At 37.0% G+C, this 25,529-nt stretch overlaps 1 protein-coding gene across 7 annotated transcripts in view; it reads right to left on the bottom strand.

The window, feature by feature from the left end:
* The window catches only part of PCLO (piccolo presynaptic cytomatrix protein), a 311,224-nt gene that overhangs the window by 108,869 nt on the left and 176,826 nt on the right, over positions 1 to 25,529 (bottom strand). For all 7 annotated transcript variants that reach the window (XM_052680947.1, XM_052680949.1, XM_052680948.1 and 4 more), the window contains exons 8-9: positions 22,708 to 22,856; positions 15,402 to 15,483 (exon numbers count right to left, since the gene is read on the bottom strand). In XM_052680947.1, coding sequence (XP_052536907.1) covers positions 15,402 to 15,483; positions 22,708 to 22,856 — 231 coding nt within the window. The remainder of the gene's footprint in view (positions 1 to 15,401; positions 15,484 to 22,707; positions 22,857 to 25,529) is intronic.

Here is a 25,529-nt window from a genome sequence, read left to right on the forward strand (position 1 = left end):
ACAATTTCTTTGCAAAGTTGCTTCTCTTTAGATTTAGGTTTTTCCCAGGAGTACCATTACTGCTTTGATAGCTCAGCTCTGAGATCACACTAGAAGGCAGTTACTCACACTGAGCTCCTGGTCATAGAAGTTTCTACTCATTTTTCTATCCCAGCTTATCTAAGTTTATATCCTTTGTGACTCAGCTTTCGTCATAACTGCATATGAGACATTTTCAAATAACCATTTTATTTTCTTTTGAATCCTGAATAGCACAACAAAGAGGAAACAAATCCCAGAGTCACTATGAAGTTGAAAATACTCAGCATGAAATTCATACCATGAAATTTCTGAGTAAGTTCCCTGGAATTTTTTGTTGAAAATTTTAGCAAATATGTCCTCTCACTACATGTCTGTCTTTTTTTTTTATTATTTTGTACTTTGAAGACCTGAGCAATATCTTTAACAAAGTAGCTTCTTGCAACCTTTTACTTCTGTGAATGTTAAGTTATGCAAATGTAGTATAAAAGAATGCAAATCTTTGTTAGACTCTCTTTGGACATGATGAGTGAACAGCCATTTTAACAGCAAATTAAGAATTGGAAAAGCATAAATATTTGAGCTTCTGGGGACCCTCTGAAGTAAAAATGCAAAGATATCTATATCATCAGCATAAAACAACTTCACTGTAATACCCAAGTTACAGGCACAGGGAATCACACAGAATCACATAGAATCACATAGAATCACAAGGTTGGAAAGGACCTACAAGATTTTCTAGTCCAACTGTCCTCTTATCACCATTACTACCAACTAAGCTACTAAACCATATCTCATAGCGCCCCATCCACATGTCTCTTGAACACTGCCACAGAAGGTGACTCCACCACTCCAGCAGTTGACCACTCTTTAAGAGAAGAATTTTTTCCTTATATCTAATCTAAATCTCCCCTGGTGCAACTTGTGGCCATTTCCTCAGATCCTATTTGTTTCTTAGAAGAAGAGGCCGATCCCCTCCTCATCAAACCTTCCTTCAGGAAGTCATAGAGTGCAATGAGGTTTCGCCTGAGCCTCCTCTTCTCCAGACTAAACAATCCCAACTCCCTCAGTCACTCCTCATAAAGCTTGTGCTCCAGAACCCTCACCAGTTTCATTGCCCTTCTCTGGACACATTCATTAAATTTCTGCTATATATCCAACATAGTAGTTAATACTCCTTTAATTATAAGCTCAGTATGGATGATAGTCAATTTACTATTGCTGTTTGGCTGTTTCTAATGCAAATAATTTGAATTATAGATGGGATATGGTGTTCTAAACAATAGCTAAAATTGAATGATTAATGTCTGAATATGTCAAAATAGACAGAGATTAAAATTAAGACTCAAAGACTAAAACAAAAGCAACAACAGAAAAAAGGAGATCTGAGAAACTGTGTGTTTGATGATACTTTTAAGCTACTTTCATTCAGTGTGATACATTAGTCAATGTCATTGCAAACAGAGAGCGAGGTAAATATTTTCTATATATATAGTATACATAAACAGATTTGAAGTCCAGATTAGTGAACTACTGTATTCGTCTTAATATGACATAAGATATGTTAACTGACAAAAATGGAATCTTTGCTGTGAATGAAAGAGGGCACCTTTCTGAACTCTGGCTATTAAATTCTATGGAAAATATCTTCAGGAACACATCTCTTCAAAGGGAATTTTACATACTTAAGATCCAGTGCTTTTTAGGATGCTTCAAAGCTAGAAGACTCTAATTAAAGGCAACTGTTTTTACTGATATCCCAAGGCTGTGAGCCTACCCTTCCGTCTAATCTTTACTAAAGCCTTAAGATGCAGCATGCAAAGAAAAACAGAACAAAAGCCTAATCCTAAATTTTAATAAGAGAGATCATACAACTAAATTTATTTTTTAAAACAATAAACAAATACAGGTACTAAATCATTACAATTAGCTTATGAGCCATTGATTTATATAATTGAAAGCATAAACTCAAGAGCTTCAATGAATATTTAAAACGCTTAATAAAAGATTATTTTAACCCAATTATTTTACTTTATAACTTTCAAAATGACATTTTTCTCTTTATTTCATCTCCTTCTAGACAAAACAAACCAGCAATATATATTCACATGTTTATATTTGAGCAGTGATGAACAAATTGGCACTGATAAATTCTATCACTGGTGAGATGGCAAGCATTCTGCAGAAGTGTTTTAAAATATTCTTTTTTCCATTATCTCCATCACGGGGTACTTTGCATTCAATCTGATTTATTTATTCTAAACCTGTGTAGCAGAGTGTTCTGCAGAACACTGTGAAATCCTATTCCCTTGTATCCCACAGTAGAAAGACAAGATACATGACTCAACTGACAAAAAAAAAATACATTCTGCTTGAGTAGGCTGACCATAAGTTATGGTTCGGTCATGCTTTGCCATTATAGAGATAATAAAGATCAGATCACTGGCTAACAGTAGCTGCTGCTCTGTTCACAAGATAGGTCATGAAATCTTACCATGTTTTTTCTACTTAGTAATACAGCTCTGTAGAACCACTACTGTATAAGTAATGTATGTTTCCTGTTATTGTTTCAGTGTCTAAGGATGATTAGATGTGACTTTCCAAACAAATGTCAATAACAACCTATATAAATGGCATAAAGTTACTAAAAAAAAAAAAAGAGAGAGAGAGAGAGAGAGAGAGAGGGAGAGAGAGAAACGGAGTGCAGAGGAACACTGAGTAACTTTTGGCACACCAGGTTTTTTCCTGTCTTTATACAGCATCAAAAAAAAAAAAAAAAAAAAAAAAAAAAAAAAGGTTTGCAAGGATTTTTTTTTCTGTATAAAACCAAACAGAATTTAAGCATCAAATGAGGGGATTGATATTGCTTAACTTCTAGGTAAGCCCTACAGTAATAGCAACTGAATCACTGGCCTGAGAATGCAGCCATGTGAACCAGAAGCTCTGTGCAAACTGTTCATACTCTAACTCAAACAAGTATTTCCTCTGGGCTAAATTTCCAAATGCATGAAACCATTTGTCTCATTAGATGAACAAAGCAAGGAAAAAAAAATCAGGATGTGCTACAGATATTCATAGAATGACTTGGGTTGGAAGGGACCTTAAAGATAATCCAGTTCCAACCTCCTGCTATGGGCATGGGCATGGTTGCCACCCACTAGATCAGGCACTAGATCAGGTACTAGACCTGGTCTTGAACATCTCCAAGGATGGAAAATCCAGAACTTCTCTGGGCAATATGTCAGTGCTTCACCATCCTCACAGTGAAAAATTTCCCCTACACTCTCACATAAGTCTCCCCTCTTTTAGTTTAAAATGATTCCCCTTTGTCCTATCACTATCTGCTCATGTAATTTATATCCTTCAAGTACTGGAAGGCTGCAGTGAGGTCCGCCCTGAGCCTTCTCAATGTTGAACAATCCCAGCTCTCTCAGCCTGTCTTCATGTGAGAGATGTTTCATCTTTGTGACCCTCCTCTGATCCCACTCCAACAGCTCCACAACTTTCTTGTGCTGGGAACCACAGTACTGGGTGCAGTATTCCAGATGGAGCCTTACAAGGGCAGAGTGGGGAAGGACAGTGACTTCCCTCGCCTCATTGGCCACACCTTTTTTGATGCAGCCTAGGAAACCATTGGTCTTCTGGGCTGCAAGTGCACACTGCTGACTCATGTTAGATTTTTCAACCACCAGGACCCCAAGTCCATCTCTGCAGAGCTGCTCTCCATGAGTACATCTCTGTACACATTTGGCATTTCTGTGACCCACTTGGCTTTGTTGAAACTCATTAGGTTCACATAAGTTCACCTCTCCAGCTTGTCCATGTCCCTTTGGACATCCCTCCCTTCTATCAACTGTTCCACTCAACTTAGTGTTGCATGCAAACTTGCTGAGTGTGCACTCAATTCCACAGTCTATGTCACTGACAAAGATGCTAAAAGAGTACTGATCCCAGCACAGTCCTCTTAAAGAAACCACTCTTCTAAAGCAACCACTGCCTTCCACCCAGACATACATCTGCTGATCACAATGCTCCCAGTGTGACCTCCCAGTCAGTTCTTTATACACTGAATGATCCACCTTTCAAATCCATATATCTTCAAGTTAGAGATAAGTATTTGGGGTGGGACCAAGTCAATGGCATTGCAGAAGTCTAGGTAGATAAAATCAGTTGCTTTTCCTTTGTCTATCGTCACTCCATCACAGAAGGCCAGCAGACTGGTCACACACAGTCTGCCTTTGGATTATGTCTTCATCTCATCTCTCAATATCTCTTCCAGGAGTATCTTCTCCATGACCTTCCCAGGTGACTGGCCTCTAGTTCCCCAGACTTCCTTTCCCCCTTTCTTATAAATGGGAGTGGTATTTCCTTTTCTGCAAGTCACAGTTACTTTGCCTCGCAGCCATTGCTTTCTAAATATAATAGAGAGTGGTGTGGCAATCACATCAGCCAGTTCCTTCAGGATCCAGAGATACATGTCATCCAGCCTCAAACAGATTCAGTCTCATGAAATGGTCTCCAACTGGCTCTTCTCTTAAATAGGACATATTTTGCTCCCTCAAGCCCCTCTAACGCATTCAGGGATGTGAGAGAGATGGGAAGCCTTTCACTGAAGACTGAGGCAAAGAACTCATCAAGTAACTCAGCCTTCTCCATGTTTGTTGTAGCCAGTTTTCTCTTTTTATTTATCAGAGGGTGTTCACTCTCTTTCTATCTCTTCTGTACCTGTAGAATCCAGTCTTGTTATTTTTCATATCCCTTGCCAAGCTCAGTTCCATCTGTACTTTCCTGATCCAATCTCTGCAGATCTGGACTGTATCCCTATATTACTTCCAGGCCACAAATCCCTGCTTCTACAGCCTGTACATGTTCCTCTTTTCCCTCATTTTGACCAGCAGGTCCTTCCTGGATCAGCCATGCTGGTTTCCTGCCTCCTGTCTTTCTTAAACTGAGGTATGGAGAACTCTTGTGCACTCAGAAAATTATCCTTATACACTGCCAGCTCAGAACTTCTCCTTTGTCCCAAAAGACAGCTTCCCACAGGATCTCATTCAGTAATTTCTTGAATAGCCAAAAGTTTGCTCTTTCAGAATTTAGGGTCCTGACTATGCTTTTTTTGCGTATTCTTCAAGATCACAAACTCACATAAGTTTGAATGAATTGGCACAAGAAACTCTAAGTAAGAGAGTCAGTAGAAATATGACTCAAATATGCAAGTCACAGCCAGATATAGAACTTTCAGAATTTTTAATATATATTTTAGAAAGTATGATATTTTAGAAAGATATGTCTACATCTGGATATATAGAGGCAGAGGCCTCTATATCTGTATAAATGTATTGATTTGGATTTCTAGTGCCTAAGATCATGCCCTTCAAGACAGTAGTTGAAAATCATTAGCTATTTCTCTTGATTTCTATGTGCTTTGAAGTTGAATCTTTACAGAGTAAACTGGAAAAAACTGAATTGGACTTGAATTGAAAAATGCCCATGAGGACAATGACAAGTGTCCTTGTGTAATTTGGAATGGAAGATATGTTTATGTTTCAGCACAGAAATTCAGTTTTTTGTTTCAAATCCAAGACCCGAAGCATAGACATACTGCCAAGGGACGTAAAAAAAAGTCCAAATATGGTCTTCATCGCTTTCTAACACTTTCAAAAACAAAATTTGAAACCAGACAGCTGAATTATAGCAAAAAAGGACAATAATGATCTTTTTTTGGACAAGATGCAGTGGCAGCCATTAAAAAAATGCACGAGGATAAGAAATGAAAAAGAGATATTAGGTACAATCAATTTTGTAATATGACAAAATATCATGCTGCAGCAATAAGAACAAATCAATAATTTAGACATATGATAGAGTTCTGGTAGGTCCTCATCTGTGGGAACAATTTTACATCACATTCCACTGTCTGTATCAATAGAATTGTCAGCCACGGGAAACAATGAAATAAAAAGATCTCTCATCAAAGAGTTCAGATTTAAAAGTGACGAAAAATAAACTATTTACATATTGTTTTAATGAAACAATTTGGAAAGTCTAGAGAATAGACTGAAAGGAAATATGACAAACCAAGCAAAAATAATTTAGATCAGGCATTTGGAAAGCAACAGGAAAATAAATGCTTATAGTCAAATCCAGGATAAATTTTTATTTGCCTTATTATTGCTATACAATTATTTGGAACACATACTATGACGAGCCATATCAAAGCGTGGTTGTCTAGGATAGGTAAAACATTTTCAAGATTGTCCTCGAGAGATTTGTTTTGGCATTTTCTAAGCTCAATTCAAGCAATTCACTTAAATGAAGTTGTTTACTAAAAGCATGATTAAATTTTCTCAGTTATTGTACCTTTTAGCCATTCATAATTAAGGCATAAAGTATACGTGAGGCCAAATCCTGAGCTGATGAAATTCATTTATATTCTGGATGTTTTATTAACATAACATTGATTTATATCAGCTGAGAAAGAGTTTCATGATGGTTTGTACACTGGTTTTCATTCTGAAAGATCATAAAGTACTTTCTAATTTAGCTTCTTGGGACACTTACTATATCTCTAGAAAACAAGAGACAAGCTTTTTTTTTGGATAATTTGTCACATCAGAGTAAGATTACTCATGCATGTTTACTGATAGACACCACTGGTGCAAGACATGCCACTGACTGACAATTGTGCTCAATTATCTAAGATGTTTTGAACTCTCCCATCCCAATTGCCTTTGCTATTTAAGGGACAGCAACAGATTTAATGTAAATATGACGTAGTAAGTAATATATGTGTATACTGGCTTCACTATAACATATAAACTAAGGCTTTTAGGAAGAAGTAGTTCTATATTAAATTCACAGAAGCATTCACTGCTTCTATGGTTGAACATGGCTTCCAGACTGCTGGAAGTTATGAGAACATTGCACTCCTGTCCTCTTTTCTTACACATCTTCTGCCATCCATGATAAAGTGCTAAAAAAAGTTGTGTTTGACCTCCTAACGAGACTGCTCTAATATTTACTGCATTTAGGAAAGGTTTGCACTTGTAAGGAGTGATAATTTATACCTGCTGAAAGTCTTTTCCAGGGAGATGCATAGACTTGTCCAACTCAGAGTAATGCTTCTGGTAACAGCCCTGGATGCTGCTAGCCTTCTTCTTCTGCTAGGGTGTACAGTGTGTAGCTTACTTCCTACAGTGACCTTCCCAGTGGCCTCTTCTGCAGATTTTCTTCCCAGCCAAACAGTCCTTGCCTTGTGACATTGTACGGGTTTTCTTCTCTTCAGGGGTGGGATATGTATTTATCCTTCAATTTTACAAGTTTTCTATTGGCCCATTCCTTCTGTCAGTCTTGGTCCCTCTAAATGGCAGCCCTGACCTCAAGAATTTTCCATAATCCAAAGCCATCTCTAAGTTATGAAAGTTTACTCCATCATCTCCTCCACATCACTGATAACAATATGAAATGATGCAAGTCCTCAGATTCATTATGTGCCCTTGGAAAAACACAGCCCATTAACCACTGCTCTCTAAATCCATCTGAACAGCTTTTTAGTCATCACATTGTCCAGACATCCTGACTACATGTAAATGTAAAGCTTCACAAAACATTACAGATTCTTACAAGAATGAACCATAACAGACAATCTTTAATCTGCTCAGACAGTATTTCAGTCAATCATACTTGGCTTCATTAAAAAAGAAAAAAAAAAAAAAAAAAAAGACATTTTTAATTCTACAGAATTAGGTTTTGCTTTTCGTTTTTTGTTAATGGTCTACTTAACAAGGAGAAAAAATTGATTCATATTTCACATAGAGTGAGTCAACTCTCTCATCATAAGAGTTACATAAATTATGCTCTGCTCATTTGTCACAACTTAATTAGTACATTATGAATCTGGCATATTACTGATTTTTTATTACAGTGCAAATAACAGGTTAGTACTAGGAGAATGTTACCAGTTATCTTAACATCTTGGACCAAAACTTAAAACTGTTTGGCTTTGTTTAAGCATTTTGTAAGTAGGTTTCCATGCTTTGACACTATATTTTGTTAACGAAAATAACAAGTAAAGGCTTGAAGACTTACCTTATACTAAATTCTCTTAGTATATTCTTAGTTCTCAACCGAAGTTCTCTTAACTACAACTTTGTGTGCTGACCCTTTATTACAAACATTGCATAATGTCTCTTGGTACTACAGACTTATACAAACTGTATACAGGTGTTTATGTAACTAATCAAACATATTTTTTTTCCCAATACAATTCTTAAAGCAAAGAAAATCTGTGTGATATTTGTGCAAATGTGTATTGGCAATGGCTGAACCAAAGCTGCTCTTTGAAGAGTGTGCGTATCGTGGGGAACATTTATGTCCCCACGACATATGGGGCACATGGTCAACGTTTTGAGGAATCTGTAGAAGATATCACTGCCTGTTTTTTAAAGGTACCCAGTAATGCCTCAGTACAATTCTTCTCGAAGGAAAATCAAAAGAATATCTCAACCAAATGGCTCTGCTGCACAAGGGAATCAACTGATACAGTGCTGCATACGTAACTGTCATGAATGAGGAATAGTTTATGAAACCATTCAGTGTAAAATATCCTTCTTCCAAAACAGATAACACCTGCAGCCACTTAATTCTTTGAAAAAAAACCTGAACTTTTCAATGAGAAAAATACTACACGTTTGGGGTGTTTAATTAATTAAAAGAAGTGATATGATATGAATATAAATTGCAGAAAATAAGTGAAGGAATTGTAATTCCTTTGTCATTAAGCTTCAAATTAACTTTTGACTCATTGCTTGGAAAAGTGCCTAAGCTGGCAGCAGGACAGACAGAAGCTTAATGTGTGTTCTCATAAGAGGCATCACAGTGCAGCTGTTCATGCAGTCCCACTGCAAGAATGGAGTTGCCATTTGATAGTTCATTTCTTACAACCACTCAGCCTATGGAGTTGGGCCAGCTTTGTGTCTATAAACAGGGAACTGTCCACTAAGACACATGTTGAGACCTTCAGTTCATTTCACATGCTCTCTCCCTGATGATAACAGACGCTACTGAATGAGGTTATAAACTGTATCCAAACACCTCTCATCTGCCTTGGATTTAAACTTATGACTTTAGGTAATGACATCCCATTACTTCTATTGTACCAGCTTAGGCAGGTAATAAATCAAATGAAAACAAAATAAAACACAGAAAAATAATGCTTCTACACTTTAAAATGGGGCAGTTAACAAAGTGATTTTCAGTTCGTTTTTCTTGTTTGGTTGGTTGCTATTTTAGAATATCAGCACAATGACACTTTGCACACTGCATCTTATTTGTATTATATAAGTTTGACATCTAAAAAAAAAATCTTGAAATATCTATTACAGAAGGAAAATGATTTATGAATTAAATAATTTAGCAGTCAATTAGCTGCTTAGTAAAATTAATCCCTTAAAATACTCATTTTTGTGACAGGGATGAGGATAAAATGTTTACCTGCATTGTTGCTTTAAATACTGAACTCTTCATTTCCATATCTAGAGAATTAAATTTTCTCCATTTCAGTGACCTGTAAAATCAGAAATCTTAACCTGATTCATCCTGCTGCCAGACCTCCTGAAATTGCACACCTAACACACTTCAGAGAACTGAGGAAATAAATAGAGAATAGGAGGCAATCATCCTCAAAATGTTACAGCACCCTGCTCTGGAAAATGTATCCAAATCAAAGGGGTATTTGTCACTGGGTGATGTGGAGCAATGTGGTCGTTTCAGCATTCAGTCTTCCCCACTTAGTTTGATTGTTCCATAGCTTCTTCATTATAGCCATAGGCATTCATCACATCTAACTTAAGATCTCTATAGGACCAAAATCTTAGTCTAAGACACTTTGTGCTTCCTTTATAATCAAGAAATAAAAATAGTGTTATTTGCCCTTTCTAACTGCCTCATTCTAATGTAGTTATAATAGTATAATTACTATTTTTCATAGCAAGTATTCAAAGATGGGAACACAGGGTATTCATTTCCCTCTGAGAGTTGCTAAGATCATTCATATCTCCCCTGAGAAGTGAAACCTTAATCTGGTATCTCTGTGCATTTAACTTTCATTAGTTGGACTTCTGTCAGTTTTGCCCTAATGTCCTTGACATTCATCCAATCAATGACAGACCTTCCTGAGTATCTCCTTTTCTAGTTCTTTAAGAGAAAGTGCTGAGCTGTGTTAGACACAGTTAGAAATTGACAGATGCTATTTCAGTGTCTTTCAATCTCACTGTTACATGCCTGCTTTCCTTTTGGCTTTCAATGAGAAACAGAGGGCTCAGCAGAATTCTAACTCTCAGTAATTGCAGTGATCTGCTTCTGCATCCTTTTCAGCATTAGAGCTATGAAAGCAAATTGCACCTTTATTATCAGTAGACAGATTGATCTCCCAGTTACTTCTCCTCATCTTGTGGTCTCCCTAAACTTTCTTAAATAGGTATTCATACACTGAAAAGTGTATGAACAAATGGACCTGCCAAAAAGATTTCACAGGAATCATTTTAAACACACACACTAGTGCGCTTCAAATAATGTTTGTTCAGGTAAAAGGAACATAAACATAGAATATATGGTAGCCTGGCTGTAACAGCTCTGTCTCTTTCTTTTTACTGATTTTAGCTTTTGTGCCACATCTCTGATAAGCAGAGAGTGCTTGAGGGAATTATGGTCATTAATTACAGATTAGATCCTTCCCTAGTGACAAATGACTGCTGGAGGAGGATATTTTTAATGCAAATTATTATCTTAGTTCTTCACAATGCTAAAGCATAGAAAAAAGATAAGCAATCATCTGTGAAAAGAGTCTGAGGACAAGTGACAACTTTTACACTTTTACCCTAAGTCCATTATTAGTATGCCATATTCAGTATGGCCTATGACTGTAGACAATGTGTTTTCTTCCTTGATTAAACATCATATATTCACTGCACTTCAGTATTTTGCTGTAAGAACTTACAGGTGAAAGAAGTCTAAATATGAAGGTGAAAGAAGTCTAAACATATTGGGTTATTTGTTCAGAGACTGTAGCTGTGTAGATTTGACACAAAAAAGAACTTCTAATTCTCCTCCTCTTTTCTCTCTGAATAAGTATCCCATGAGTTGGCATTCTTAAGAAATGTGGTGCTGGGTACAAGAATTAACAGCCCTTATGAGAGTATGAGGCATCTCTGACGTGTGTGCAGCCTTGCAGGTACCCTGTCATGCTATTAGCTGTTTCACTGACATCACTGCTAGAGTGAAGATTAGGGACACAATCTTCTGCACTCAGTCTAATTCTCTCTCTCTCTTTTTTTCTTTTTTTTCTCTCTACTATAAAGATCACAGCTTTTTCTGATTTGTTTCTTTGCTTTTTTTCTCATCAGAATTGAAGAGGATGTTCGAGAACATAGACAGCCTGCCTGCCCACAGGTACGTTTTGCTTCTCAGAAGCACAAGACATCCCATATTTGGAAAGGGGATAGTAATTGTGACTGAGTCCCCAGTGAGACAAACCTGCAAGAATTATTTTGACATTCATGTACAGACCTATTGAGATTCATCTACCTTGGGAAGAACAGGATGTATTTTTTTCTCCTTGCAACATTTCCAAAGAGTCTGGCCACATTTTAATGGCATCAGCAGCCATGTCCTCCTTTGCCTTCTTCAAATATTACTCTGAAGTGTTGAAAACCAGAAGAGGAAATGCCGGCAGAATAAAAAAGTACTTATTCTGTTAATGCTAAAGGATCGAAAGGAATCAAGGGAATCTCAGTGAAAGCAAACAGTGAGTTTCTGGAGTGTTAAGTACTGATACATTATCATTCATTGATCACTGCCATCCTTGCTTTGACTGCTCACCAGAACCATGATGCCAATTCTATTTATTTTTTTTTTTTTAATGATGCAAATTATTTGTCTTTGCAGAGAAAATCCTTGGCATTTCCTTCCTATCCATCAGTCTTGCCTGAGGAAGGGACAGTGCGTACCTTGAACAGAAGAGCTGTGAGTTTTAGATGATGGCATATGCTAGAGTACACTTTCATTTTTCATTCAGAGCTACTGTTCTCTTGCCATAACAATTTTTCATTCTTAAACAATTCATTTATATGCTAAAATTTGATAAATGTTTCAGTGTGCAAAATTATGCCAGATTACATAAGAGACACCAAAGGCATCTGTATCTTTCATTAAGCAAGAAAGCAAATAAATAGAATTCATGTGCACAGAATATGTAATGAGAGAGACTGAATTTTATAGGAATTGGGATTATTCTTACTATTGATATTTATATTGAGACAATTTCTGAAACCCTTATCATACAGTAAGCTCCAATATGGTAAGCATGTGGTGAGATATTAGATTGGATATAAGAAAAAGACTTTTATTGATAAGGGTGCTGAGTCACTGGAACAGGCTGCCTCCAGAGACCCATTCCTGGAGAAATCCGAGGTCAAGCTGGAATTCAAATTATTGATGGTAATAAAAGGATGAAATTTGTTTTGTCCTATACTTGTAGCTGTGGTATAGCTGGTACACACTCATGCTGTGCTTGTGCTTACCCAGCACATGTTACTTAAGGTACACTTAAATGGTCTGTACTTAAATGTTGATCTATTTTCCCCATGGAGAACCTGGCAGTTTCAGGAATCTTTCCAGGCTGTTCCTGCTGTTAAACTGACCAAACTGCATGTACAGTATTTAAATGATCAGCAGAAACTATTCTTGCTTGTGTTGAAAAGACCACATAGGACAGCCTTTTATGCACAGCCAGAACAGAGGATGCTCTGTGCGTACTGTCAGACAATCAGAGCCAATGGATGATGCACACCCTGCCGTGGGCACACAGGACCTGAACACAAGTCCTAGATGTGAGTTCAGGAACTCAACCATTCAGAGAGTCTTATCCAAGGCAGCTGCAAGAATATTTGGACAGACTCACACTGCCTGGCTGTCCTCTGGGGAGATCCAGGTCCAGCCTTGGGCATTATCAAGTTTGTTTTTTTTTTCCTAACGTACACTTTTCCTGTGCATATGCAACAAGTATATAGTGAAGAGATAAACAAAAAATGATTCAACACCTCAGTTGGTACTTTTGATAGGAAAGAGGGTGAAGGGGAGAAAGGCAGAGGGAGAGGAAAGGGGGATGGAGAAAGGGTGGGGAAGAGAACAAGAGAGAGGGAAGAAACCAAGAAAAAAAGAAAGAATCCAACCAGCCAGCCATCCAACTACAGCATCTAGATTAATACACAAAAACTTCATTGGTGTCTAGCTGATTAAATGAAGAAGCTGTGGAGGAATCAGAGTGTATGTTGTTTGATTTACCATTATTTTAAGAAATTTCTGTTTTGTAATAGATTTCCAAGTCTGCCTCACTGTCTGGCTAATGAGACTTACTAGAAGTTTGCTGATGCCAGTTAATCAAAGTTGAATTTTTAAAGCAAACAAAAACCACATGTGCAGCTCTGGGAGAGCCCACTTTCAAAGTTCAAGGCTCAGCAGGAAGCACTGCACAGGTAAAGAGCTTTTCTGCTTTAATTCCTGTGCTCTGAGTTGGGGGAAGGAGCAAGTTGTGAAGTCAAGAAGTTACAGTACCTAAAACATGTACAATGAGTGAGAAACATGACAATATCTTCTTGTTCACCTACTCCCTACTGGTACCTTGTTTCACCCTTTCACTCCTCTGCAGAATCTGCACTTCAGCGTTCTAATACTTGTAGGGAAATCTGTATACACTCCACACAGTCGTATATGTCTGCAGGGCTTCAGGGATTTACCTGGATCACAAACCAAAAGTATGACGGCAGCTGGCATAGCAGTCCAGTACAGCACAGCTACAGAAGCGAGCTTTAGCATGGGCTATGGAACCTTGAGGCAATATTCAGTCCTGTGTGATCTCATGCTGAGTAGAGCATTAATAAGTGGGAAACCAATATCTACACCTTGGTTGTCCAATCGTCACTTACAAGGTATTTCCCCTGATGTATGGTTGCCAGCAGCACAGCTAGTGGAGAATTTGGAACATTTTAAGTGTAAGTAATTTGACACAGGAGACTCGGGCCTTCAGCAACATTAAGACATGAACTACACAAGGTTGTGTGGCTGTCATTCCACTTGTTCTCATAAGAGAGCAGCTTGGATCACAGCATGACTCATCACTCCCCGAGGCAAAAAAGTCTCCAGGAGGATACTCCTGTTGGCTGCAAGGCCCCAGGCAGGGAAGGCTGACAGAAGTGAGGAGCTGGATGCTGCTTTCAAATGGTGCTGCGTGGGTGGAAGGGTCCTGATGTATTCCAAAATCTTTAGTGGGTGTTACACTGTGTGACTAGTAAGAAAATGCCTGATAACATATACTGAAAATTCATGTAACACCCTAAATATGAGGTAGATGTGGGGAGTGGGAGTGATCAAGATTTTACTGCCAGAAACCTTGTGTAAACAATATTTAGCAATTCAAGTGAGTTGATGCCACTTTCTAGTTAATGCTCAAGGGAACACCAAAGCTGGCAGACAGTAATTACTTCTGCAGAGAAACAGGGTTTGACACACACTACTGCAATTCTTTAAATGGAAAGAAAGTCTTATGGTTCCAAAACAAACCCACTTAAAAGCACGTACCTGTGAAGGAGACAATCGAAAAACCTCTTAATTTTTTATCAATACTGTATGCGAAAAGAGTGCAATTCCAAAAGTTCCATCAGACAAACCTTACCCTTGCAACATCTGTAACATGCAGTGGTTTGCAACCTGATACCTAAAAGGTCAGACTGCACTCCTGCTCACAGCTGGGAGGGGAATGGACATAACTTCTGCCACTTTCTTCTCCTTGGCAAGCAGAATCTCATGTGAACATATGCATGAGTTAGGCAAAAGAGAAAAAAATCTGAAATTCTGAGAAAAATTTCCCTATGTGAAGATATCACAGAAAAATGGAATCTTATTTTTCCAATAACCTCTTCTGTAGAAGAGTCCCAGTAGCTCTGCAGAAAGAATAAAATTCTCCATTCTATTCCTGCTGAATACCTACATAAGCCTACCTATTTTTCTGATTCACCTGTTGAATATTACCGAAGCTTCTCCTGAAAAGAATACAGTTATATAAAAAGCAATTGCAAAGTAGACTACTGATATGTACATTACAACAGATTTTCCCTCTGCTCTTAATGTCTACATAGCTTAAATATCTCAAACAGTTGTTGTGACCTTTTTTTCTGCGCTGCTGCTTTCCGTTACAACCAAATAGTAAAATGTAAGATGACCACTGAATCTCTGCTGCATAAAACACAGGAAAAAAATTTAATAGGGCAAATACTTTTCATCAATCATGCTAATCAATTAATGTCTCATAGAGGGTTGTTGCTGTTTACCTGAAACTGTGTGATCCTTTGGGTCTCTCAGTAGTTTGAGTCTTGCGTGAGGGAAAAGATACTGCAGGGGCTTCCCATTTATCTGAGGAACACAAATATGCATGTCATTAAGAGATAACATAACATTAATTGTAATAAGTATTTTAGACAGTTAAAACAGAAACAAGCAAATGAACTTATTTCATCAAGGGAAATATCACAACTCTGTGACTCAAACATCCCCTGACTTTCGAGACATGTTTGTCTGATCAGAAAATCCTTCTGCAGGGAATCAATATTTGCTTCCAAAAAACTGAGATTCAGTTTCAGTATGGCAGCAGTTCAATTTTTATTTCCTAATGACTGGAAGGTGATTTCTGTCATCTGTAGTTTTTCTTAGCATTAATCCTTTGTCCAAACAATGTTTGAGAGGAGAATAAGAAGACATACAATCTCTGTAATTGTTATAAAATACTGCTCATATGGACCTAAACAAATGGTGGTGAATCTGCAAACAGCCATAAGTTACTGTTCTAGTTTTATCAAAGAAAAATGAACTAATGTACTTCTTCATCAAATCTTAAAAGCTTTTTAAAAGGCCTGACCTAAAACTTACAGGACTACTGCTTATATAATCATGAGTGGCAATTCACTTGGGCTAATACTGCAAAATGTCATAGCTGAAAGCAGTGTGTTTTCAAAAGCCAGCTACAGTCACTCTACCTGCCCTATGTGATGGGTACAGACGGGGCCAAGCAGCACGTATCAGCCCATCTATCAGAGAAGATTGCTGTGTATTCTCACCAAAACACCTCTGCAGAGTGTTTTACCACTCACACACCTCACATCTATCACACACTGTTTTTGTCTGCAGTTGTTGTCTTTCAGAAGCACAGAAGAATCCAGCATCTCTGCCGAGCCTGAGCTCTGTACCCTGGCTGAGAGATGGGAGCAGAGCTGCCTGGAGCTGCTCATGGCTGGGTGTCAATGGGACCGGCAGTGGAATTCGGGAGCTGGTGGAATGATGTCAATCAGTATGAACACATGGATGTCTGAATGTATCAGCAGCCTGCTGCCAGGTGGTTATTACTATTATTTATGGTTAAGTAGCATTTAAAAGGACTAAGCTCCTCCTGAACTAAGCACTTCAAATTCGGTCTCTACTCTGGAGAGCCTTATGATGTTAATGGATAGCATACAGAAGTGACAGGAGGGGAAACAGAGAAGTCAAGTCCCACAGTGAGCAGTTCATACATCATTTGTCATAATTCAGTCTCTTTTCTAGTGGATGGCACTGCATCTAGAAGGATGAAACCCTCTCATAGCATACTGTAGTTTCAGCCATAATTTACCTCAGCCGAAAGAGAAATTTGGTAAAGGACAAGTACTGCAGAATAAATCAGAACAGAGATCAGGCAGACTTTATGACTTACCCTGGAATTCTGCCAGAATAGAGGGTTTAATGCTAGTAAAAGTGTGCACAGTGCCATGAGTTGTACATGCATATAAATGGATAGGGACATTGTTTTCCCAGTTATTAAAATCAGCAAGTGTAGTTCAACAGTAAAAATGATGATGCATTTATCACGTGTAGCTTCCATAAAATTGTAAAAAATCTTTAAAATAAATGTTTCTAATTTTATTTTTAATTCAGCAAATAAGAAGTAATACAAAGTAATAAAGTTCAAGAGAAGCAGTATGAAGATACTAGAGCATATACTTAGTTGGGATCCATCTTGGTGGAAGCAATTCAAATTTAATTGAGGAACACTGCAGCTCATAAACTTACAATTTCTTTATTCGGTATTGCTCTATCTTGTCTTTCTTTAGCAGAATTGCTTTCTGAGTAAAAAATAATCCAAGAATATGCAGAAGCGTATTGTATAAAATTCACTGACAAATATATCAGAAAATATAGACTGTCTCCTGCTTTAGTATATTACTTTCTCATTACTTTCATTTCCAGAATTTTATGATAAGTATAAATCTTAGTGATTCATAAAGTTGTGAACAAAAGCATTAATGTTTATTAACATTCAGGGAAGCATATTATTTTCTATTGTTGGTGGGAATCGGTGCTTAAATCGAACATGACATTAGGCACTTGCCTTCAGAATGGTTTTGTGTCTGAAAATGGCAGGAGAATACATATGAAAGAACAGGAGTTGATGTAAACAGAGTATGCAAGGAATGACAATAATGTTGGTTTTGATGGTTTTAATTTAACCATTAATGCCCGTATTTATCTGAAATGTATGATACTCAAAACCCTGCACAACACAAGTCGCTTTGTATTTGCATTTGTTCGCATTTTTTACTTTTTCAGAAGGTGGTTTCCATTACCTGAATGTATGTCCTGGGGCCTTCTAGTTGACTTGTCCCCCAGTTATCACCATGAAGACAGAGAGGGCCCCTACTGCAGTCACACAATCACTCAAGGGTGCAGGAGTGTAGGAGGTGAAAGCCTCCAAGCCTAGATTTAGGTCACAGGGTTTAAGGTGACTTGACCCTTCACTACAAAACCCACAGCATTATGCCATAGGTCCTTGCCATGGAGATCCTTTCCTCACCATTCCAGGAGCAGCCAATACACTCAAGCAATGAGTCAGTCAGCACTGATAACATTATCCTCCTCTGATTACAGCACATTTAAACTCTCCAGCGTATCTTTCCCCCAAGCATCCCGTTTGAGTTGACACAGGACTCACGTCACATTTTTCAGCACATTACTCAGAGAGCCCTTGAGGGCTCCATCCCAGTGAGCTAAATGAAAACTGGAGTATAAAGCATTTCCTCCAGGAATTTTAGCTCTGGTCATGTTTGATGTTATCACTCAGCATTAAGCCCTTCTGAGAAATTGAATGAAGAACAGATAATTGTGCTGAGGTTTTCTACCACTGTTATAGAAAATCAATTTAAATATATACTCTATTTTCTCCTTGTTGTCTTTTAGTCTGATAAAGAAATTCTATGGAAGCTTCAGTTAATTCTATCAGGTAATGAGGACAATTAAGAAGAGTAAATTTCCTTAGTGTTTTATTTATGTAGAACTAAAGTGCATTAAATGTATTTTGATATTCCAAGCAAAGCCTGTAACAACAGCTATAAAGTATGACCTGGGCTGTGGAGCAAGGCAACACAGCCACTGAAAGCCCTGCTTTTAAATAGTGCTGCACTCTCTTTCCACCAAAATCTGGGACAATTTGATAAGCTGAACCTCAGTCCTTAAGTGTGGGGGTAGTTGTTTATGAAATTCAGTCTTAAAGGGATGGAGGATATTCAGATTGATGAGTTAGAGAGTATCAGTTCTAATTTCTGAATACCAAAGGCCATTGTATGAGTACAGAAGCCTGGTGACAGCCAGAACCAGGAAATTCTATAGCTGAGGCAATCATGATTCTTTGAGCTTTTGCATTTCCTCTGCACAGAGCAAGAATACCAAGTTCTCTGGAAATCCTAGCAGTGCAAATATCTCTGTACTGACATATCTCTGATGATCAGGTATTTTGCAGAAATATTTGGGAAAAATGGTAACAAATGCAATGTTCCTGTACATGAATGCAATGAAAAGGGAGTGATGCTTGCTTCTTCGTGGAGGTGAGTGTTGCACTCTGAATTTTGATACACAAGCCATTCTGTCATTCAGTGAGAATAACAGATTTGAGTGACTGAAAAATGAACAACTGCCTGCTAAATTCTATCTAGACTTACAATGAGGTGGCAGCAAACAAGTAACACATTTGATATTGTAACAATTACACTCTTATTTCTTCGTTATTTCCAGAGAATATGAAAAAAAAAGGATAAAAATAAAAATATGACTCCCCAAAGCCTGAAATAGAGTAAGTAGTTTTCTAGAAATTCAATATAATCTCCTTGAGAGTTGGAAAACTATCAAAACTAAGTATTCTGGATTTGTAGAATCTGGAAAAGAAGTTCGCAAGTAGTCTTCTGGATCTCTTTCATAAACATTCTCATTTTGACACTGCTGCTTACTTCATTTTTCCCATTTTTCATCATTCTTAAATGAAATATTTCGCCATACTTAAATAGAATATTATTTAATGTCCTAAAATTGCACGAGTTACGTGTTATTTCAAGGAAATGGTACAGTTCTAAGGACCAAGATGAGACATAGGAGAATGATATTTCAAAGATTTAATCTATAGAAGTCTACATTTATTTTTGTGCTCAGAATACTCTTGCCAAAATGAAGTGATGACAATACACTGGCATTATTATGAGTTTATTAATCATTTAGGGTTTAAAAGATCAGCTGCAGTCACAGGAAGGTCTGTATTTAACTCCCTCCATTAAGAAGCTACTTGTCTCCTGTTGATGTAATCTCACTGTGCATCTTTTCTCATGACCCCTTTTTCCCCTGGCACATCCTCATAGTGTTCCTTCACAGCCTGTTTGAAACAGTCATATTATTTCAGGATATGCAAATAACTTTCACAAAAATTAATCACTAAAAGTTGTGATATCTGGGGATTAAAAGAAGTCCCTGGTTAACTGGCAGTGACCAAGTGTACTGCTAGGGTCAACAGGGATCAGTAAGAAATCTGCAACAGATTACATATTGATTAGGTTTAAACCACATTTACTCTCCTCAGGTAAGCAGTTCAGAATCATTGCACAGGGAAACAGCAATTAAGGCAGTACACTGCACTGCAATTCAATGTGATTTAAAAATACTATGTGGAGTTAAAGAAGTTGCTATAGAAACAAATATATTTTAATATTAGTAATACAGTATATGTGAGCTTAATTCCTCATTTATAAGAAATCTGTGGAAACTTGGAAGTTCAGGCTTGTCACTCTGCTGCACAGTTGCTTCAAAAGCAAGGTGTGTGCTTTATTTATTACCTTTACATGTACAAGCTCTGTGAGACATAATTGAGCAATTCTGATTTCATCTAGTAAGTAAATTGGAGTATCACATGTGAGACAAAATCTTCTCAAATACAAATATGATTGAAGTCAGCAAAGCTTTTTTTTTTTTTTTTTAAAAAAAAAGAAATACAAGTAGCAAATTTAGCAAATGTACAGTGTGTTTTGAAACTTTGACTGATCTGACAAAGAGATTCATGCTATTCATGGAAATACTTCCTTCTGCAGTTGGTTTGTGCTGTGTATGGAATATTGAGAGGTGCAAATGGTTAACTCAGAGTCATCCTAATTGATTTCCAGAAAGCTTCTGCAGCCAGGATGGCTCCAGGTGAAGCTGGACGTGTTCACATGGTCAGGATGAGAAACAGTTTGTCATCTGGAGCCCCACAACACGAGGCTGGACATCTCTGCGCAGAATTGGTCTTGTGGATACAGTAGAGAAAGCACGGGGCAACGAATTCAGAATTCAATGTGAAGCTAAGGAATGAAACATTTAAAATGACTCTGACATTTCTTACCTTGTCTTAAAATAATTTTGTATCTGTATTCGTATGAAAATCAGTTTCATTTATTGTCTCAAATGTTCACAGATACCTAACATACACAATTTCTGAGCAACATTTTGACAATGCAGATGATGCTGAATTGGTGAGAACTGTCATTTCTCACTTCTGCAGACATGGTGAAATAATTTTGCATTGTTAAGTGCTGTAGCTAACCTGGATTGCAAGAGATGAAGGGGGAACTGCTCTTTCTTGTACACTGCTTTTCTTCTGCAGCAGCTTTACGTTTTTGTTCACAGAACTTACAATAGTAAAAGCAGCACAAAGAACTATTCAGAACATGCTCACTCTCCCATTTCCAACTAGAAAAACTTTAAGAAATGCCTTTGGCAGGATTTTAAATGCACCATCTCTCTTTCTGTACAAACATGGGGATAGTACAGTAGCTTTAGAGAGGATAAAAAAATTCTTTGTTGAAATAATTTGAGAAACTCTAGCTGCCTTAAGATCTCCTCCCTCAAAACTTTGATCAAAGTCCTTGAAGCAGTCCTAGTGCAGCGCTATTTAAACAAAGATCAGACCTTCTTGATGAGTAAGAAGTCTTGGAACAATTTCCAAGGGCAAAGCAAGGATCTGAGGAATTAATACTGAACATGTCCATATCAGCTTATCAGTATTTCTCTTCTTGGGCCAACGTGATTACTAACGTAAATTTTTAATTTTATGTTATGATGCTGAAGTAGTCAAATACTATTGTGTATGTCAAGAGCAATGCATATTTTCATGAGGATGAATGTGTTCTGGCATGTTTTGTTTTTGTTACCACTGACATTAAGAGCTGTGAAGATGAAAACATCCTTTATCTTGCCATTAAGCTGGTTCATTGTGAGAGCTATTTGAATAGATTCGTTGTAAAGATTATCTTGTAAAGATTATCTTCTAAAGCCTTCTTTGTCAGCAAGGACTCAGTACAACTTAGGCTGTATAAATCTGTGAATAAGCTAAACTAGAGATAGGCAAAAGAAAAAAAAAAGTAAGTCACAGCTAGTATTGTAAGATATTTGAAAGCTTACTTCATAAAACTTAGAATCCTCATGAAACCTACATTCTATTGTCAAATATGCTCACCAGCCAAAATAGTTCCTATCACTGCATGAGAATAGGATATTCTGCTCAGGTGCTATCGAGGAATAAACACAGCATGCTGAGTTCTTAAGGAGAATAAATTGGCCATGCCATACTTTCTCTTGCTTCCATTACATCTTTTGGAAAACAATGTAATCAGTGTTGGTCAGTAAAAATGACAGCTGAAATAATCAAGTGAAGAACTTAAAGATATCAAACGAAATTTATAAACTCAATTAATACCAAGAGGGTATTTGGTGGTTTACTAAGTTGAACTGGATTTCAAATAATCAAATTTGAAAAACAGTATGGTATTTTTCTTTTCACTACAATAAATGAGGTATTCTAATTATTAGATTGATTCATTCTTTCTGATTTATTTTATACTTGATCACAGAATGGAATTACATTGACCAACTAAAGTGCAAGCTAATGTAAATGGGACAAAAGCAGTTCTTTTCTTTAGACAGCTATAAGGAGGTTGAATTTGAATGGAATAAATCTGGTAAGGTAAAATCAGACCAACCATGGATTTTATTTACAGAAATACCTGCTATATTTATAGTTCTGTTTATAGTTTAGTTCCTTAAAGGTATGTTTCAGAAAGTCAAAGACAATGCATGAAATTAATACTTAAATACAGAGAAATGCTATTTTAATGCCATCATTAAGTATTGATGACAAATACAGGTTCAATAGCACGTCAACTAAATTACTGGAATTTGATTAATCCTACAGTCCGTCCACTGTTGAACACTATGATGATTAAATTTTCAAACACTTATCAAACTAAAGGAATGGCTTACTTGACAGCTTATTTGATCTTGGTGTTGACTTGGTGGTCGAGAGTGGGACAACTTCTCGGGCAGCCTTCTGTCGAGGCCATGTCCATTCTCCAAACGAGATTCCCTGGGCTTGTCAAACCAATCTGTTTCTTCACGACGGAGATGATAGGCTTTGAAAACCAAGGACAGGTAAAACGTTCTGTTCCAGTGCTGGGCAAAGGGCAACAATGTGCATTGTGCATAGCAAGCATGCATAGTGGTTATTAATTGGCCATGCAGCTAAAGCAAAGTAACAGGTGAGAATTCAGACATTGAATCGAGGCATAGTTTAGCTGTAAGTAATAAAGCAGAGTGAGAAGATTCTGTTTAGGTTGAAACTATGGATATTAAATATCAGAAGAAATCTACTGCTGAGTGCTGTAGCCATTTCTTCCCTTCTGATAGCTCAGAAATACACTGTAGATTCCACGTATTTCTAAAACATTTAATGAAAAAAGAGTCAAATTTAAAAAAAAAAAAAAAAAAAAAAAAAAAAACCTGAAAGCCTTCAAAATCTTCAGCTACTTGACAAACTAACTTCCTAAACTGAACTTTTTCAATTTGGAGATTGTTTAAAACTAGTTCTATGAAAACTGAGCCTGTTTATTAAATCATGTCATCCCAAATTAAAGACAATAGAAAGTAAAAGAAATCTATTATCTTTCTAATTCTAAGCAGAAATTTTTCAGGTGTTATCATTTTAAATTTCATCCTCTGATTTTTCAGTAAGAATCTTCTTTGTGTCTGGAAAGCTAGAGTGTTAGCTAGAATGTTCTTCATGCAATAAATCACTTAGTTTTTATATTTGCAATAGTTTTAAAATGGTATAAAATGTGTTGTATTAGATACTTGCTGTGGATGAAATAGCACTGTTTCAATGAAATCAGTTTTGCAAATCCATTTTATGCCTACTGATTCTTGGGTCCTATGTGTTCAGTAACATTTCTGCTAAATGAAATTCAGGTTTCCATCTACACTGCCCATGTAAACCAAAACATAGCTAAATATAATCCAATGAAAGTTTGAATGTTATGTTGTAATAATAAAGAATTTGAAAATTAAGAAGAAAAACAGTATGTTTCAGCAAAAATTCTAGAAAACACAAACCTAAAATAAGGTCAGTTTTTGCTATAGTAAAGGAGTGAATGCAATTGTACCTTAACACAGAATGTAAAGTGCAAAATGGTAGTGTGTACATCCTACCTATTTAGTTGTTAAACATAACCAACTTAGTTTAGCAAATGACTGGAAAAAAAGTTGAATGGAAAAACAAAGTCATACTTTTTCCTGACTATTGCACTCAATTACTCCAAGAATAGGAGAATATATGCACAATTTTTTAAAAGTACCCTTCTATATGTCCTATTTGTAGTAAAAACAACCATCCCGTATTATAGTAGGTCTTGCAAAAAGACTCTTCATCTTTGTTATGCAGTCTCTTCCTGCTTCACTGTGCACAAATTTTATCTATTACAAATGGTTTAAAAATTATCCTATAGATCAGCATATATGCATTAAATATAAACATTATTGAAGATTAGATATTGGATGGTGAGTAATTAGTTACTGAATAACTGGTCCCCATAAACCACGACAATCTAATACACGCATCATTTATGCTTTACACATTTATAGCAAATGGCTAGTGCTTGCATGTACCACCGTAACTCATCTTGACAGAACTTCTTACTGGGGCTTGTATTAAAAACCTAATGAAGTTTTCTGATCCCAGATAATAGTGCTGACTATGGCAATCCATGTCACCAGCTGAGCAGAAAACAAATTTTTTTCTCCCCCCATCTCACCTGAAATTAATTCTGCTAGATTTATTTCACAGAAAAGCTAGCACATACACAGAACTTTTATGCTGCAGTTCTGACCAACCTTTCTCCTCAAAATGAGATAAATGTGTGCATTTTGTATGATTTTTTTAAAAACATGGATGCATATATAGACACACACATGTCACGCTCACATGTACATATACACATTATTTTGGGCTTGATTGGTTGAGATTTGTTTCAGCTGGAAGCCTGAGAACAGCCAACATGTTTTCTGATGGCCTTAGTCAAAACGAACACTAGTTTTAGAGGACATGCTCTTGTTCTAAGCTAACAGTATGCACTCAGACTGCTCCACCTGTGAAAATTCCTGCTGGAGTCAATAAGGTCCTGTGCTGCTAGTGAAACAGTTTTAAAAGGTGAGATTGGACTCCAGGCAGTGGAATCTGAGAAACTTCTTCAGGGATATCCCTGACCTTAACCACTCACAGATGAAATCACTCTGTATTCCATGGGTGAAAAAATACAAAGGGTCAGTTGTGTTGTAGTAATCATTTCTGTTGTAGAATTAACAAAGCAGTATATAAAAGAGAAAAAATAATCCTTGATATAAGAAAGAGAACAATTTCTCTCTCCTTAGCTGATTGACAGGGCCTATTTACCTTCATCCAATTTAGCACTAGCTTCAGTGTTCTTGAAAATTAGCATCTTCAGCATACCTTGTAGTTTGTTAAAACTGTGGCATCTTTGGGGTTAATAAATAACTACTTGCTGTATCAGAGCTTTCACAGCACCCATAATGCTGGGAGACTGATAAATGTTCCAAAAGCTCAGAACACTATTTTCAATGAGGATATCTGGATGCTGTGTTCTTTTGATAATAAAACCAATTTTATATCTTGTTTGAAGCTTGGAATCCCAGTGTAGTTACTACTTAAGTGCCAAAACTCTTTCTTAAGATGTACTAAAGCTATGTAGATGCAGTTTATTAAAGTTATGTAGTGAAAAACAGAAAGTTTGGCC

The sequence above is a fragment of the Tympanuchus pallidicinctus genome, unplaced genomic scaffold, assembly GCF_026119805.1.
Source record: "Tympanuchus pallidicinctus isolate F22 unplaced genomic scaffold, pur_lepc_1.0 scaffold19, whole genome shotgun sequence".
Classification (NCBI taxonomy): domain Eukaryota; kingdom Metazoa; phylum Chordata; class Aves; order Galliformes; family Phasianidae; genus Tympanuchus; species Tympanuchus pallidicinctus.